The 19800-nt window shown below is 39.8% G+C and overlaps 1 protein-coding gene across 1 annotated transcript in view; it reads left to right on the top strand.

The window, feature by feature from the left end:
* Window positions 1-19800, top strand: part of LOC126173628 (adenylyl cyclase-associated protein 1) — a 195173-nt gene that overhangs the window by 127296 nt on the left and 48077 nt on the right. The window contains exons 2-5 of the mRNA XM_049920971.1: window positions 5163-5406; window positions 5980-6175; window positions 6360-6445; window positions 10386-10648. Of these exons, the coding sequence (XP_049776928.1) occupies window positions 5163-5406; window positions 5980-6175; window positions 6360-6445; window positions 10386-10648 (789 nt within the window). The remainder of the gene's footprint in view (window positions 1-5162; window positions 5407-5979; window positions 6176-6359; window positions 6446-10385; window positions 10649-19800) is intronic.

Raw genomic sequence — 19800 nt, forward strand, 5'->3', positions numbered from 1 at the left:
CTGACTGTTTTCATATGTCTGTGTTGAAGAGCTACATACTTAAGAGATTGTCCAGTTGTAAGACATACGAGTCATTCCCTGACAAAGAAAAGAAATAAGCCTGTAAGAAATTCGCCATGGGATGACTACTTTATTTCATGGCGATGCTTCATCGCACTGTTAAGTTTTAGGCCAAGCAGTTTCAGTGCGACAGTGACTCGACAGAATTTAGAAAATCTTATTGAAATATGTTCAAAGAAAATGTTCCTAACATTCAATTTTGCAACGTTATTTTAACATGCACACTTGTTAATTGTGACATTTCAAATTGGCATCATTCACGTGCCATTCATAAAGTATGTAGCCAAAGTGTTTCCTACTTAAAGTAGACTTTTTTTTTTTTTTTTTTTAGGGAAACGGCGATCAATTTCTTACAACTAATGAAACTAGCGTTTCTGATATCAGGCCAGGCTCTACAAGTCTGCAAATTTAAGGGAAAGTCTTTCTCCCTACTACCTATGAAAATTTTAAGTTGCAGATACCTTTTGGAAATATCATTAATCAGCTTTTCGAGGTGGCATTTATACTTCATAACTAGGCTGCTTGCCGAAGGGACCTAAGCAAAAACTCCATGGAAAACAGTCGACTGTTGTGTTGATACGCGTTGATAATGTCACACACAACGCGCGGAATCGAACCCGACACATTTACGTCAGAAGGCGGGGGTGTTGCCCCTAGATCAAGCGATATGCTGTGTGGAGACGCGGCGAGGAAGGCTCAAATCGCCGTATTGCTGTCGTGATTTCGTTTCTCCATGATTGCACTATGACGCTACATGCAAATTCTGGCGTGGTTCCTATCTAATTTCGTCATCCTTGCCATGTCAATTTAGTGCTCCACTTCTGTTAAATTCAATGAGACATTAAACACTGTAAAGAGAAATGAAGCAAGGGATTCCATACTACCAAAACTCTTCTTTGAAACAGACGTAGAGGATGATTTCGGATCCCTAAGCTCGAAAAACGGAAGAGGAATAAGTGTTAATGTTACGTAACCAAACCGCTTTAGCTTTGCTGATGACGTAGAACTGTTTACCTGCCTCTGGTGCAAATAAATTTCCACAACGAACGGAACAACTTAATAGAGCAAATTTTAAAGTAGACATGAAAGTTAATTACAACGAGACTAAAAATATCGATAAGAAAATAGTAAAAATCAAGTCCCAGAAGCTGTTGGTGAGTTTTTGCATTTAAGGCAGTTGAAGACAGTTGGATGGACAGAATTTGAAGAAAAAAAAAAGAAAAAGAAACGAGCCACTTATTTCTCAGAAAAGGAATCATTGTGTATGGGTAGTTTTGACATATATGGAATTGAAGCGAGGAAATTTAATGCAAAAACCGTTAAAAAATCAGGATTTCTCAGGGAGCAATGGAGAAATGTATGGGTGTTGCTAAGAGACTCAGGAAAACAAAGATGTGAAACAAGGAACAGTCAGAAGTGGAATACGTAATTATTAGTGACTGTATTGGAAATGAAATGGGAGTGGGCGGGACATTTAGCCAGGCCAACGGTGACAGGCAGTTGTTTGGCTTCAAACAGGTGAAAACATCCCGAGACGACGACCTAACAAGGCGATGTTAGGAAACGTGTAGTAGCGGACATGATGAATAAAGCGGAAGACTGTAACATACGGATCCTAGAGGCGGACTTATCCAGCAGTGAATGTCGAATGTCGCACGTCTGATGACGATTAATCTTTAATTATGACCCTGTTACTCCAGCTACCTATACTGTGCACCAACAATTTAGCGCGGAGTCCGAACAACGGTACAGCTTAGAATATGGTCAGGGATGAAAGTAGTGGTAAGTGATAGAAAAAAGATCTCAGGATTGTGTGAGGTTTGGGTTGGTAGTTTGGCATCCTAAGCCACCTAGACACGTCGTATGAGGCAGTACGAATTTAAGTACATCGTTGGTAGGAGACAGTCCCAATTGTTATTATAGAGAAAAACAGTGTAAAAATGTACAGGTAATTGGAGTTAATGGGGAGTAGAAGTGACAATAAGAAGATAACACTTTAGGGAATACTCACACAGAGATCACTCAAACTCTTAAATGGTGAATTACAAAAATTGCGCCTTATGCCTCGATACTAATGTTGGTGGTGGAACACCAAAATGCCAACGGGCAACGCGATGTGACCATTCTAAATACTTTTGCCGTATGAGGAGGCGCTGCAGAAGATTGTAGAGTCGTGCTAGAGATAATCAGGATTTAGATCCACGCCCTAGCATCTTGATCAAGGATTTCCTTGCTTTCTCAAAATCAGTTCGGCTGATAGAAGAATGATAATTGGAAAAGGGTCTGGACAATTTCTTTCCCCAGTTTTGCTCAGCGCTAGATAACGCCTCGCTTCTGATCACGTCGACGGGAGCTATGTTCTTTCATTTTCGCTGCAGTGATCATTTATTGCATGATCACAGCTTCTAGTATTAACAGTTGCCAGTGCTGTGACGTCTGCGATTATGGCTGAACAGACATTGACAGTTCCTACCACATCTTTCCCAATTTAATGTGAATCCTTGTGGACTTCTGTTCCACCTTGATGAATCGAGGCCGGCCGGGGTGGCCGAGCGGTTCTAGGCGCTACAGTCTGGAACCGCGCGATCGCTACGGTCGGAGGTTCGAATCCTGCTTCGGGCTTGGATGTGTGTGATGTCCTTAGGTTAGTTAGGTTTAAGTAGTTCTAAGTTCTAGGGGACTGATGACTTTAGGAGTTAAGTCTCATAGTGCTCAGAGCCATTTGATGAGTCGAGCATAGAAGTACCGTCGCATCCCAGCACTCAAGCAGTGACGCCATTCAAGACCCATTCTGGCGAGTTCCTGGTAGTAACTGTTTTTATATGATCGTACTTCGGTAGTTGCAGCTGACAAGTCTATGTTTTTATGTTAAAGCTAGCTCATACCTGCAGGAGCCCTTGAATTTAAACCTCGAGCGTCCCACTGGTCACTCTGCGCGAGCAGCCTTCTAGAGAATTATACTGTATCATGAAGTAAGCTGCTCGGGTCCGTTCCGTGACCTTGTTACAGCCAGCAGCATCAGTTGAGTCTCGTACTGGCTGGGATACTACTGCACTGTGCCTTCTACAAAACTGTTTCGTTATTCATCTGATACTGTCTATCCAAGAAACTCGTAAAATATTCCGCAAGCATCAAACGTCGAAATCAGTTAGTTATGATTCCAGGTCGGTGTTAGTAACCTTCGCTCCCGATGCGTACCATGAACCCAGTCCGTGTTATGAGAAGTATGGTGGAAATTATGAGTCACACTCGGGTAAAGAGCTCCCATTCTACTAAATCGTCCGATGCGCATATCGATATGCCTCTTGCTAGAGAGGCAATACTGCAGCCAAAATAACGGAAATTATTAACCGCTTGGAATGGTGAATGATATTGGGAGGTTGATCTACATCAGTATCCATAGAAATTGTCGTTTTAATTGACGCATATCGCGAATAGTTGGCAGGTATGAAGGAGTATCGTGATTAAGAACTTGTTGGTAACGTTAAAGAGAAAATATTGAGAAGCCACCCGTCTTTCTTCAAATGCTAAAGTACCCTGACGCCGCAGTCGTTAAATCCAAAACAGTGAAGGACGTGTGGATAGCTGCTCTTTTATCTATGGGAGAAGTCATTCGGAAAAAGACGGGTTGCTTCCTCCTCCTGTCCCGTGTAGATAGACGAGCATTGAAGTCAAAGGGTGAAACAAGGAAAATTTAGCAATCGATGTATCATTGTCGTTGTCGGGCTAGGGATGCGTATCGCGTGTGGTCTTGCCGGGAGCCGTTCGAGATCGCGTGGGCGTGTGCACGGCGTTTGCGCGCGGCTAACGGCAAAGTCTTCACCACCGCCTTAAAATATCTCGCGGTAAGGTGCGTGAATCAGTGGCGAGCGGGTGTAGCCTGCTGCCGTCGGCGCGCGCCGCTCGTGGTTCAGTCAGTACAGCGCCGGCTGCCCGTGGGCGTGCTGCGAGCTTCTTCGTGGGTAAGTCCTCCCGTTGTTTCGTGTGTTCTATTTGCGCCGTGACTATGACGTTATCTGGCGTTTTCCTCTTATTTTCCACATTTTCATCATCTATGGTTCTACCTTGTATTTCTTTGGTAGATGAGTTCACAATCATCTGGAATATGATCTCGCAGCGGCCAACCCGCCGAAGAGTTCGTGTCGTGTGACCGAAATTCTGTCTGGTCGTCCATGCAAGATCATCAGTGTCTCCATCTCACGATGAATTATGGCGAGGACTTCACGTCATGGATATTTATTAGCCCGTGCGACTCTTCTGATGCTTATTCGCCTTCTCTGTACCTCATTATTTCCGGTTAGATAAAAAAAAAAACATTTCCAGCTGCATCACGTATCGTTTGAGAAATGCGACCGTGCGTTGTGAGCTACACCAGGTTAACGAAGAGTTTACTGCCAACATCATTACGTTGTCAAATAATTATTAGAAATTCCTGCGAAGCACAGCGTTATATGCTGCACAGTTCCGCGTTATAAACCGACACTTTTTTTGGCGCAACATCATACACAAGTGACTGAACAGAAATTTATAAAACTGACTATGATCTTTGAAGAAATCTTGCACAGCTGGAGCCGACGTATCATTCGTTGCGCAACGTCAGTACCGGCGTGAGTCATGGTGTGTGTATTCGGGTCAGACATCTGCCAGGTGCGGTCTGTGCGAGATCCTTACTGCAAATCTCCGTTCATTGCACGGAGCCCGATGTCACGCGAATATACGTATACCTGTTAGCCAACAAACCACATTAATCATTACACATCTGACAGCATTTAACGACATATTATTGCAGGTGTCTTTCTTAGCCTAATTCAAAAGCAATTAGCCCGAGATTTTAGTCATCGTCATGGTGATTGGTGAACAACACAATACCGGGAAAGTCTGAAGAATCACAACACACTACTTTCTGGACATGACCTGCATGACCCCTGTTTAACTAGGCATAATTCATTACATTCCTTTCAAGATCTATGTGCTGACCTAATGTAAAAAGAACAACAAGAAAATAATTAACAGTGTGTAACTCTCAGTCGCGTATATGTTTAAAATATATGGACTCTGAAACTCACAGTGATTTATTTACGCTCTCGTTTCTGTTTACACAGGTGAAGCAGACGGTCGCCCCTCCTCTGCCGAATTCGAAGTACTGATAAATCGTTTGGAGAAAGTAACGACACGCCTAGAGAAAACAGTTGAAGTTGCTGAATCTGCCCTCAACCTCCGTGCCAACATGAGTGTTGCAGGATATAATGACATAATACAAGGGGCTTTGGCTTCCTATTTGAAGCTTTCGGGGCAAATAGGTGGTGATGTTGCCTCGCACGCTAACCTTGTCAGTCAGGCATTTCAGTAAGTATAAATATTCATTTGCATTGCAGTTGTTGTTGTCTGTACAGTCACTTTCTTCACAAATCGTATTTCCTAAAGCTTTCCAACATTAAAATGTACTATAATTAAATTCACACGTTCTTAGCCCAGAGTTTATTGTTAATTAACGAAACTATATATGCTGCTTACAGTGGGCAACATACAGTCACCTGTAAAAATGAATTATTTTACTAGCCTGTAAACTACTGTCTTAAATTACACTGTAGGAAATACTGCAACCACCCACAAGTGTGGAAGATTGCGGTATTTCCTACAGAGTAATTTATGAAAACAGCCTTGGTCTTCTCCACTCAAATGGATAAAACTACCTTTTTTAATACACTTTACAAATTATCATCTTCTCCTGCTAATGCTGATAAAGATAATAGTATTGAACAAAGAAACCTCCAAAAAATGAAAAATACTAATTGTATCTATTTTATTGACAGTGGTTGACATAGATCTACTTAATTAGTATCATCAGATTTTGAAATTGTAAAACAGAGATTTGTAGCAAACATTTCAGTATGATTTACTTTTTATTTTATTTTGCAGAGCCCAGTTGCAATATTTGACAAATGCTGCTCAGTCAAAAGAACCTAGCCAGATGCAAAATATAGAGCTTCTGAAACCAACATCTACTCACATTCAGGCTATTCAGGAGTACCGTGAGAAACACAGAGATTCTCCTCACTTCTTCCACCTGAGTGCAGTTAGCGAGAGTATTGCTGCTTTAGGATGGGTTACTGTCGTACGTAAACTTTCCTTATAAATGTGTATTTTCCTGACCAGACACCATATAAAGTTTCTGACTCTCATGCTTTGATTATTTGCCTTAAAATTCAGTGGCAACCATTTCTGTTTTGAATTACAAAACAAAATAATTGCTTTTTAGAATACATTTTATTTAAATATGCAATACTTTGTGTTAACAGAGCCCAGCACCTTCGCCATACATCAAGGAGATGAATGATGCATCACAATTTTATTCAAACAGGGTACTGAAGGAATGGAGAGAAAAGTAAGTGTTTAGTACTTTCGAGATAGAGCATGATGATACATATGCAATTGTAATTTTTAATAACTATTTGTATAACTATTTCAAGATACATTGAGCAGTTATCCAGCTAAGCAAACTGTGTTGTACATGAACACTGAAAAATTTTGAGCCTACATCTATGCTAACATCTTAAGTTTCAGTTCATTTTTCTCATAAATGAAATTAGTTCCATTAATAGTAAAATAAGAAAAAAAACTAACAAATATAAGAGTGCTATTGGTGAGGTTTTATGGAGATTCTTTCTTAGCTACTCTTTTATGAGTCATATATACCTATGAAGTTTTAAATGAAATGGTTCAATAAAGCATATTTTTTTTGCATTATTCTTCTGAAGTAATAAAATAGGATCAGATGGTGTTCTAGTTAAATGCAGGCACATGGAACCATACTCTGAAAATGACTGTAAAATGCAAGACTGTGGGTTCTCCCTATTTTACCGCATATTATTAGGGTTTCCTCCAGTTCCATTGATATATGCAACAGGGAAGAGAGACTGCTTAAATGCATCTGCATGCCCTGTAGCTAGTCTGATGTTGTCTTTGCAGTCCCTATGGGAGCATTCCTTACATGGTTGTAGTATATTCCTAGATTCCTCTCTTAATACTGGTTCTTGAATATTTGAAAGTAAGATTTTGTGGATCAGTTGACATGTAGTCTTCAAGTATCTGCTAGCTCGTTTTTCAGCATATGTGCAGCTATTTGTGTCACCCTTTTTTGTATACTTTCATTATCCCCTGTTAATTCTTTTTGGTATGAGTCCTAAACACCTTGACAATATTCGTGGATGAATCACACATGTGTTTTGTAGGCTATCTCCTTTGTGGACTACATTTTCCTAGTGGCATATATCAATGATCTGAAGTGTGACAATTGCTTCATTTATGATTATGCCTGTGTGATCATTTCATTTCAGATACTCGCATATTGTTACATCGAGGTATTTGCAAGAGCTAACTGTTCATAAATTTTTATGTTTTTGAAATACACAGTTTTACATTTCTGGGCATGTAAAGCAAGTTGCCAATCTTTGCACAACTTTGAAATCTTATGAAGATCTGACTGGATATTTGTGCCACTTTCCCAGGTAGTACTTCTTTATTATACACAACTGCATTATCTGCAGAAATCTAAGATTACTTATTAATCTCTCATGTCAGGTCATTAATATACAAGATGAACAGTATGAGCCCCAACAGTTTTTTTGGGAAATGCGTGCAGTTACTGTACTTCTGTCAACTACTCACTTTCCAGCATAACATGCTGTATTCTTCGTACCAGTAAGTCCTCAATCCAGTCTCAAATTTCGTATGAAACCCCATATACTACTACCTTCGCTAATAAGCTTTGGTGCAGTACTGAGACAAATGCTTTACTACAGAAGTCAAGAAATACCCCATCCAGCTCATTGTCGTGAGTCACAGCTCTGGCATTCAGGATGTTGTTTGGGGGGGGGGGGGGGGGGGGGGAGTACGAATTGGTTTTCACATAACCAATGTTTTTGAAATCCATACTGTTTGGTACAGAGTACGTGTTTCTGTTAGAATTTTCTCATTATGTTTGAGTTCATGAATCCAGGATACCACAATAGATGGTTGACAAAGATTTGGACAGTAGGTTTATGAATTAGTTCTGCTACCCTACTTGTCGACAGATGTATTGTGTGTTCTCTTTCAACTGCTAGACACAGTTTTCTGTTCAAGGGACCTACAGCATATTATGGTTAAAAGAGAACTTACCTCTGTGGCAAATTCTGGTAAGAATCTAACATCGATTCCATCAGTTTGGATTTTATGAGAGGTCCTACAATAAGATTCGTGCAAGTCAAATCACTTGATAAATTCCATTCGATTTCTGGATCTGTTCAACTACAAAGTTTTCTCGAAAAAAACTTAAGCAGTTAACACCCAAAAACTGATTTTGTGTTATAAAGAACCTGTGTAACACCACATATTTAAATGCAGGAGGATTGTTGCCACAGACAGCCACTTACTACAGTATGCTGGCACAGCATTGTGTCATTGCACACATTTAGGTCCTGCAGATGGTCAGCGAATGGGCAGTTACTGAAATGAACATGCAGCATGTGTGATAACTGTGCAAGGCACACAACAAAAAAGTCACTTTGGCATGTCAAAATATTGGTCATCCGACCAGGCTGGAGACATCTATGAGTCGTGGAGTCAGCATCTGCAGTAGTTTCAGCTTCTGCCACAAGGCTGATTTGACTCCACTGTTTGCCTGACAGGACCACCTGCTAGGGACCCCAGTCATAGCAGTGATCGACTGAGGTTCAAACCGAGCCACTTAGTGCCCACTAGTGCCAGACCTACCCGCCACCCAGGGTCACTTAATGCAAGCCTGGCTATGCCACCTCACACTGTAACTGAGTCATCACCACCATCAGGCTGAGTATGCAGGCTTTGCAAGGTCCCTGCACTGCTGTGCTTAGCTAGACATGGCTACATTTGGCTGCTTTGTGCTCTGATGACCCACCTCCCCAATTCTCATTTCATGTGGGCACGAGCCTCCTGTGAACACTTTCGGAACATGAATAAATGCTACTACTGGCAATGAACTGCTTGTGACTTACCCGCAACCCACCATCCTCCACTGGAGAACACCCATTACACCTAATATAAAATTTACTGGTTCTCTGAAGCTAGTTTGAGCTTAGAGTCTTGAATTTTTGTTTTATGAACGTTGTACTCACTAACAAACTCTTGTACAAACTTTAAGAAAGTAATTTGACATATGAACACAACATAAACTGCTGTTGAAGAGGTAAACTAAATGGAACATGATGTGAGAGTTGTAATATGTGCAGAACACACCATTCAGCCACAGTATCAGACTTCATAAGAACTAAGTTTATATTCCAATCATACACCTTTCAACATTTCTGTAGAGCAAAATGGCGGATAAGTGGGAAATGGTGTAAATATTGCACTAAATAAGTACCTACAGTGCAGTCAATGCAAAGGATTTTCCATACCAGAAGTTGGTGCCAAAAAATTTTAAATGTCACTCCTTCCTTTGTTAAAAGAGAGAAATTGCTATACAAAATTATTTGTTCATTGTTGTAGAGTGGATCATAGAGAATTACTTTTTATTCCTTACTCGGTAATTATGTCTAACAATGCTCCTCTGCATTTTACTATTTATAGTTTGAGGTAGTGCAGTCTGTTACTAAGTGAGATGAAGTAAAATTAAAAAAAATAATTGTCCAAATTCCACCTGGCTATCATGATAATGGTTTTCTGTGGTTTACCCTTATCTAAATATTCTCTTGTGTGTTTGAATGAGCAAATTGATAACTATTTTATTTTTCCTGCCCAAAGGTCGTTTAGTAAATGTTATCTTAGCTGTAAACCTGATAGAAATTAACTTTTTTCCCATCCTTTTTTCTGTTTCTTCTTCCTTCTTCTCCTTTGTTTTTTTTTTCTGGTGTGTCTCTTTCCAGCTTGACAGTGCTTTATGTGCATGAAAAATGATGGATTAATCTTTAATATGAGTATTGTTATAAATTCTTATGTAGTTGCTGGGCGAGCCACTTCACAGATTGGATGAAGTGAGGTCAGTTGAATCATATCTTCTATCACACCACTATGGTTTTCAAATCAACATATTCCTTTCTTAGCAAAAATTTTCTTCCTCCTCCACTCACTTTTTTGCTGATCCTCACTACCATTACCATAATAATCATGATTGATGATTTGAAGCACAAGTCTCTCTTTGTGACAGGTTTTCCAGTGGCCTTTAGACCACTCATTTTAGAAGTAGGCATTTGACATTTGTAACACTTGTTTGAGTTATTTTTTTTTTTCAATATTATTGCATTTAGATATAATGTTTCTATTAAGTTCCATCAAGTTATGATTCATGTAAAGTTATTCTATTTCAGAGACAAGACTCACGTTGAATGGGTTAAGGCTTGGGGCCAAGTATTGACAGAGCTGCAGCAATTTGTGAAACAGCATCATACGACAGGCTTGGTTTGGGGTGGTGGTAAGGCGAGTTCTGCAGCACCCCCTCCCCCACCTCCTGGCCTGCCTCCTCCACCCCCTGCACTGCCTACAGGGGACATTGCCCCATCGCTTGATAGCTCTGCACAGGACCGATCTGCTCTCTTTGCTGAAATCAACAAAGGCGAAAGTATAACAGCCTGTAAGTAGTCCCTGTGTGCACTATGACTTTAATTAGTTGTAGAACTAGTGTATGCTAACATTGAAAGCTTTGTCATTCACATGTGGAAGTTTCTGCACAAGTAATGTTAAATTGGCTGACTCCATTATTTGATGTTAATTCTGTATCTGAAACTCATTGGATGAGGAATGTCACCTGGTGTGTCAAAGATAATAGTAACATTGACCATCTGTAGAAATTTATGTCATGTTGAAGCAGGGAAAACATGTTTGTGGAATGCAGTAATAGTGTCCAGTCTGCCCGCAGCTGCACAGCAGGTTAGTGCCTATCTTGTTAACAGTTTGTCCACCATCTCTGAAGAAACAAATGTCATTTTATTTTTGCATATACCATAGTTCATTTTGTGAAAAACCTGTCCTAAATGTTTACCTTTAGTAGCAGATGTCCTTCACAAGTAGTTTGGAGCCATACCAATTTCCTGTTTTATGACTGAAATTAACTTGAATCTGGTGCATAAACTACAGAAAAACATCCATGCAAGTTCCTTCACATCAATTTGTGAATAATCACTGATGGAATTGACTCCTATTAGTTTCTATTGCAGGGATACATAGGCAGAACCTCTATTTCATAATTTTGTGTAGTTACATCAAATGAAAAGACATGGACAGCGAGTTTTGGAATACTCGATATGTATCACCTAAAAGGCAAATTGCTTAGTTTGGTACAGTTACTAAATATCTCGAGCATAAAGAATTATATGCTTTCAAGTATTCAGGAAGTAAATCAACCAAGAGAGGAAGCATCAAGGATGAAATTAGCGAGGGAGTTGATGCAGTGGTTAGCACACTGTAATCACATTCAGGAGGATGACAGTTCAAACACGCATCCAGACATCCTGATTTAGGTTTTCCATGATTTCCCTAAATTGCTTCAGGCGAATGCTGGGATGGATCCTTTGAAAGTGCATGGCCAACTTCCTTGCCTATCCTTTACTAACCCAGTGGGACCAATGACCTTGCAGTTTGGTCCCCTTTCACAAACCAACCAACCAAGGATGAAATTTTCGAGAGAATAGAAAATAGTTCAAAATTTTGTTATTGCGTATTGGACGTTATTAGAAACTGGAAAATATCTGTCAAAAGCAAAGTTCCTGGCTTACAAATCATATTATCTGCCAGTTTTGACACATGGCTCAGAATGTTGGACATTGACAGTGAAAAAATAAAAACACCTACAGCCATCCTTATGATTTTATTTTGTCACTACCAGTTTCGACACTTAATTGCGTCATCTTCAGTCTGTTTTGATGTGGTACAGGTTGATACGATCCCCATGCACAACCCATCATTTGCCAGCATTACTTGATTCGCAGATAATGTGTCAGTATTCCAACCATCAACTGTAACGATAGTAAATGGCCGTCGTCCCAGAGATGTCGTGCTAAAAGGATGGACATACAAAAGCTTGACAGTGGAAGGTCTGATCAGAATACAAGCAACAGAGATGTGCTTTCTGGGACCCTGAGTGAGATGAGAAGTAACAGGATAAGGAATGAAACAATATGAAACACCCCACAAATCAAGTCTCAAAAAGAAGCTGTGGAGAGTAATAGGCTTAAACGGTTTACGACAAAAGAGTGTGACCTGAAAGACTTCGAACAAGAGTCCTAGAATGGACAGAATCTGGACAATAAGATCATGAACAAGATTGAGAAAGCAGGTGAAGAATGATGTGAATTAAAGGGGACTGCAGTGAGTGGAGATGCCAAATTATAGACTTTAGGAGAAAAAGAGTGGCTTGGAAGAGACACTATAAATGACCTTCATAAGTAGAAACATTTCAGAAAGAAGAAGAAGAAGGGGGAGGTGGAGGAGGTCTTTGAAGGCTTATGGATGGACTGCATCCAAACAATTGTTCAAGTTGGATGGAGTACTGCAGACTTTAGGCAGTGCAATTTTGCGGAAATAGATCCTTTGGTCGAGAACCTTGAACAGTTCCTGAATGACAAGAGTTTTGACACTCATTCGTGGTCTTAGTGATGATCATAAAATGATAATCCATGTCATCTAAGCTAAAACTAATTTCTTGGCATCATATGTTTAGGTGCAATCATAAATTCAAACATACTCTCAGAGTCCCCAAATTGCTGTCCCACTATAAATCATTGGAACCTGCTAGAACTATGCTGCAAACTTTAGGAACAGCATCCATGCATTTTTAATGATTTGTATTAGTTGCTGCAACTAAACCGGCTGGACGTGAATGTCTTCAACATTGGGAACTTTAGGTTTCCCTACTACACTGAATAACAGTTGTAGAGATGTATTTACTGGTAGGACAGTGGTTTTATCTATTAAGTTCAGTAATTAAATTTATCCTTTTAGAGTTTAGATTGAGAAGTTTAGAGCATGTATGACGAACAAGAATGCACAGTCTCATTTTTCTAATTCATATGTGCAGCTGCTCACTTTCTGTGCTCATACTCACAAGTACAAACTCAGCAAGGATCTGCGGATGCCTACAGCATGATTTATTATTTAATTATGGTGAAAGAGCTATGGAAAATATATTCTGCAGAGAATTCATTCTGAACTTTATTCTTGTCATTTTTACGTGCCTTTTTACTGTGAAACTGCATAGGTGCAGCATGTATGTATGAGTCAAAGCTGTGAATGCTTTTGCTTAAGATGAGTTATTATAACTCATCAACATTTTCAGCTGATTGACATCCACTGCTCTCTAAAGGCTTTATCAAAACTTCTCCATCCATTACATTCTTCTCTGTATGCATCCATCTGCAAATGTAGACTTCTGCAGTGGTGGCCTCTTCAGTAAACCATTCCTGGTGTTTGGTGCCATTGTCATATTGTTTTTATAGACCAAAATTTTGACTGCTGATGCAAGTGATCTTAATCGGGGTGGTGTGTTTAATCTCCATTGTAGAAAGAAACAATGTAAAATCTAGTCACATACCTGGAAAACTTTTATTGAAGTATTTTGATACATGTTGCTCCTGCATGTTTTCTAATGTTGTCCACCCACATTCCATTAGTTCATTGTCTTGATCTCCTCTTATGTCCTGGAACCCAGCAAGAAACATTGTTGGTCTTCTATAATTCGTTTACCTGGCAACACATCCTCCCACCTCAGTTTCATTTTTATTGGTCATAATTGCATTTTCTGATCCATTGTATTTCCTGACCTGTTTGCTTTCTTTTCACTCCTAGTAATTTCAGACATTCATCTTTCTGTCATTTGCTAGACAGCATTCGGTTTTTGAATTGTTTTTGCATTGGTATCCATGTCTCATTGCCATAAGTAAAAATTGGTAATAAACACCGATTGTAATCTTCCTCTTTTAGACACATTGGAAGTTTAGTTTTGAAACTCCTATTTGGTTCATCACAAGCAACACAAACCAGTTTCGCCAGCCGGTGTGGCCGAGCGGTTCTAGGCGCTTCAGTCTGGAACCTCACGACTGCTACGGTCGCAGATTCAAATCCTGCCTCGGGCATGGATGTGTGTGATGTCCTTAGGTTAGTTAGGTTTAAGTAGTTCTAAGTTCTAGGGGACTGATGATCTCAGATGTTAAGTCCCATAAGAGCCATTTTTGACCAAACCAGTTTCAGCTCAGTTTTTTGTGTCCATACAGCTGGCACCTTCGAATGTAATAAATACAAAAAGAACCTCATCTATCGATACTATGCGTTATAACAAGGGTGTGCTGAAAAGTGACACCTGAATTTTTATGTGAAAACACTCAAAGCTTTTTCCATAAAACAAATGTTAACATTCTGCATCTTTGTTCTTAATATCTACGTATTTATTTCTGTACACAGTCACCCTGGTGTGAAACCTATTTTGAGACCAGTTTGTTGGTACTGTCATTGTAGAATGATTAACTTTCTTGAGGAAGCTACAACCTCACCTATACTTGCACCACTTTATCACTATCAAAGTGAAGTCTTCATTGGTGTTCTTTAAGTTTTGGAAACAGCTAAAAATCAGATGGGTTAAGTTGAGACTTTATGAAATATGATCGATGACAGTGACCCAAGGCATCGGATTATTGCAGATGTCACAACACTCGTTTGTGGTCTGGCATTGTCTTGCTGAAGAATTGGTTGCTCCATGTAGACAAACTCTTTGAATTCGAAACTCCATTACAACATGCTGTTTCTCATGTTACACACTACAATTCGGAGCCCTCTAGCGGCAGAAGACTGCAAATATGTAGCCATGAAGAAAAAAGATGAAGAATGTTAATAACATTTGTTTTATTTTAAAAAAAAACTTTTAAGAGTTTTCGCTTGAAAATTTTGGAGGCATTACTTTTCAGCACACTCTCGTAATTTAATTTGCACCAACATCTTTTTGGAGAGTTTAATATACACTACTTACCGCTTGCTCTATTTTTTTTTTTACAAATCTACTTTCAAACTACATAATTAGGTTCCTATATTCACTGTTGAAGGATATTTATCTTCGTGGCTTGGTTCTCAATGGTTGTTAAACAGGTTTCGTTGACACTGAGTGAAAACCTTTCAAAAACAATGGATCCCAGACTGAGTATTAGTTCATACTCACTGCTAGGTTTTACAATTTCATCCACAACTTGCAAGCGGCCTGGTGTGCTTAATCCTATTCCAAAGAAAGCTTGTTACCTCATACTTTCACTGAGTGAGGTGGCATAATGTTAAGACAATAGACTTTTATGCAGGTGGACAGCATTTCCAATTCCTTTCTGGCCACCCCAATTTAAGCTTCCCACCGTTCCCTAACCCAGTTAACACAAATGCTGAAATGGTTTATCTGAAAAATACACTACTGTCTATTAAAACAGTAACATCACAAGGAGGAATTGCAACAAATGTCAGCTTTGCACGAAGTGTACTTATGTGCGTGAAAATGCCATTATTAGCATTTCATCACAACCACACACTGTAGTTTGGAGTAAAGCTTCTACATTCTGTGTATAAGGAAAGATACTGCAGTGTTTCTCTCATTTAGAAATAGGATTGGATTGCTGGTTGTTTGTAAGGAGACTGTATTATGCTTCATGTAAGAAGGAGAAGTGTCTACCAGTGTAAGTTTGGATTCAACAGCAGAAGAATCGTTGCATGTCAAGGATGGGTTTAGTGTTAAATTTGTAAAAGATTTGGAGTTATAAAGAGTGAGAAATGTACTACATAGAGTGCCAGCTCTTGCAGCAACAGTGGCTGTAATCTGGCTGGGCATAAAGTCAAAGTAAGTTCGAATGACAGTTATGGCTATGCAATTCCATGATCCTTCAACTCTGTGAGCCTGTCAATCTCAGTGGCAGCCAAGGGATGGTGTGGCATTCTCTTGGCAAACTGTGTGACCAGATTTTTACAGTTGGTGAGAGAGCTGGAGAACATGCTGGTCAGAACAACTTCTGTACCTTAGTAGATCAGGACAGCACTGGCACCTTATGGTCTCACATAGTCATGTTGATGATGATCACGATTTTAGTTGGGTATATTCCGAATCCTCAGAGCCTTTGGACCTGAATATATCCTTTATGATGCTGACTGCAGAACTGTAACTCATCTGAAAATATGACGTGGTACCAGTTGTATGCAGTGTTACCTTTGAGCACACCACTGTCTGTCTCTCTCTCCCTGCTGGTGCAGGCACATTTCTTGGCTCAGCATAAGTGATGTGGCTGTTTGACTGCACAGTTGAGCATATAATTTGTCTTACTTGGTGCAAGTCATGGAAATCTTCGTAGGCCTTACACGAGACATAACATTGTCTTCTCACAAACAGCCGACATTCAAATGTGATTTCTGAAGAAAAAACCCATTGTGTAGTCTTTTTCTTCATATTCATAATACAGGTTGCTATGCTCCTTCCTACTTTGTGGCATTATGCTGAAATGCAAAATGTTTGTAGCACACTTCATGGCTGTTTGACGTTCGTAACTTGCCAACTTCATGGTGTTTCAGTACTAAGTTTCAGTATTTATTGACAGCAGTGTTAGCCAGCATAATCTGGAGATTCTAAAGACTTTAATGAAGCATTCATCTTCCTCCCTCCCTCCTTTTTCTGCCTTCCCACATCCATAAGAGACAGCTGAATAGTTCTATTTAGTTTAGTGCTTGAAAGTCTTTTCTTCATGTGCCTTCTTCATGCTTGAAACATCTCATGTTGTTCACTTTGTGAAATAATTCTCCTTTTTGCCTGTGTCTGTACAATCTTCATTTCTATTATAATGAACTTTATATTTAATGTAGTCTAATCTAGATTCCTGTTCTTAAATGAATTTCCCTACTCTGCATCTTTGCTAATGAGTTCGTTTCTTATGTACTCTGCTCCTATTTTTACTCCATATTGACAAAGTCTGTGATCACTCTAAATGCAAGACTGATATAAGGTTGTTACATCTGATGTAATTTATTAATTGTTTGACTGCAGTCCACTCCAATTGTTCCCTGACTTTCTCATAAATAACCATACATGCAGACAGCTGGGGTATACATATTCCATCCGAGGGGTGGGAGGGGGGGGGGTGACATGGTGCAAATAGAAGGGCATCCAGCCACCACTTAAATTAACCATGCCAAATACATTCATAGTCATCCCAAATACATTCATAACCATGTCAACTATGTGCCAGTGTGGGGACAAAGGCACCAGAAAAAGAATTAGAGATTTGGTTTATTTGTAAACAAATCTTTCCATTTTGCCTGAGATTTATTCAATACCTGCAAGTTTATTTTAAGAGTCTGGAAAGTCCAAAATAGTATTACAATAACATGAATTAAGATAAAGGAGGCTTATGATAGCAGACAGGTGCATTTAAAAGTAAAATAGATCATCAGACAATGTCTTCAGAACCCACACTTGGATGGCCACTGTCACCTCCATGTGTTGAAGTCTGATTGTAATGAGCATCCCAGCCAAGATTGCTGCTCACTGCACTCAGGCTTCAGTGCCCAGAGACCACAGAGGCCGTGTGTGTGTTTTGTCTTGCAGGTTGCATAGGGTTGACAGCACATTCATGTAGCTGTGTAAGCTAGGAACTGGGGACTCATTGCTAGTGGCTGCAGCTGTATAGGGAGATGGGAATCAACATTATTACAATTAAAGCAATGAAATTAATTATATTAATTACAATTAAGTGGACTGTACTCACCAGTGCCGCAATAGTTGCAGGAAATGTTTTCCTCTTTTCTTGAAGCCATAGTTCAACACTTTTACATTTGTTTGCAAACACCTTTACCAATGTTTCTCATGTAATCCAGTGCGGATAATTAATTATTGCTATCTACAGTTCATACATTGTCTCTGGATTATTTTGATACACAAATCTCTTAGCCACACCACAAAGGAAATACCCAGACAGATACAGATCTGGTGAGTGCGGGGGGCAGAGACCTTTTGTAATTATTCTGCCTCCAAAGATTTCATCTAAAGTCATAGGGACTAGTGTGCCATATGAGCAGTAGGGTTGCCTTGCTAGAAAAGTGAACTATCAATCTCATTTTCATTCATCAGGGCAATAAATCGATAAATCATCCAGAAACAATAGACATCTGAAATGACAGTAGTATCAAAAAAGATTAGGCCTATAATTCATCCTCACATTATGGCATCCCACACTCCAATTTTCTGCATGTGCACTGGTGTTTCTCTTAAGACACATGGATCCTCAGATGATGAAATTCATGAAGCTTGGGAATTAATGCAGCCAGATAGGTGAAACCAAGAACCATCAGTGACAAAGGTTTCACCTAATATACCAACTCCATTTCAGTTAACAAATCGCTGAAATCGTTCACAATGTGCTCCTCATTTTGTGTGGGCCTTACAATGTAATTGTTGAATGGCAATAATTTTGTACAGGCTAACGTGCTGTCATAGAAGAGACTTTAGCATCTTGCGATAATTTTGTCACTGATTTTGTTGGGCCCCGCAACACAGTGTCTGAAATGTCATCAAGCTTCTTTCTGTTAAAACTGTGGGCCTACCAGTTGGTGGTGCATCATGAAGAGAGGCTGTTGTCTGAAATTTGTGAATTAAATTGTGTACAGCGTCCCAACGCGGTCAACTCAAAGCACGAAAATGCAATATAAATTACCACCGTACACACTTTGTAAAGTTTCCTCTTCCTCTTGAAGTTTCCTCTTCCACTGAAAATGCTCTATCTGCAATAGTAAGCATCACCACTAGTCTTTCACAAGAACTACACAGTAACACAACTAACAGCTGCAACACACGTGCAACACTCCTGCCCCCACCCCTACCACTGCAGGTCCACACACATGTGCAGGTGAGACTTGAATGTGCTGCCAGCCTTACGCACCCTCCTGGAAGAGATGCGCAAGTCTCTTTGCTGCGGAGAAGAGACTGCAGATGCGCAGTACATAATATTCTCATTTGCTTTGTTGTCAGTTTCTAACTGTTCAAAAGATTAATGCTTGTTTTAAAAACATTTGTTACAGAACTCTGTGTAGTGTACAGGTAGTATCCTTTTCCTGGAGAGGCTTACCTTTTTCTTTTGGCCTACTATATCTCAGGAGTTTTCATCTTCTCTATATTTTGTGCATTATATTTCTAGTGGTTCATAATTAGAGCAAATGACTGTGTTTGACACCATGAAATCTCAGGTAGTGCTGTAATACAATAATTTTTTGTTTTGTTTTAATATCTATGGTAGTTATATTTCAAAAGCTGTGAAAAACATCATCTGAATACTGCTGTGCTTGCTCATGGCTGCTGCCATACTGGTGAAACTTCATCACATGATTCTGACAAGTGCTGTCTTACATGGAAAGCAGTATCTTCAACTACAGAGAGTTATCAATAGAAACTAGAAGCAGTAGAATTATTTATCACACCCACAATATTTTGCAGGTGTATTCTATCACCTATGGTACTTTGGACAACCTACAAGGGAGTTATCCAGACTGAACAACTCATTGCATGATAGCATAGGATAAAAGGTCTCACTCATAGCAGTGCACCGAGCGAGGTGGCGCAGTGGTTAGCACACTGGACTCGCATTCGGGAGGACGACGGTTCAATCCCGTCTCCAGCCATCCTGATTTAGGTTTTCCGTGATTTCCCTAAATCGTTTCAGGCAAATGCTGGGATGGTTCCTTTGAAAGGGCACGGCCGATTTCCATCCCCATCCTTCCCTAACC

This window comes from Schistocerca cancellata, chromosome 1 (assembly GCF_023864275.1).
Source record: "Schistocerca cancellata isolate TAMUIC-IGC-003103 chromosome 1, iqSchCanc2.1, whole genome shotgun sequence".
NCBI lineage: Eukaryota > Metazoa > Arthropoda > Insecta > Orthoptera > Acrididae > Schistocerca > Schistocerca cancellata.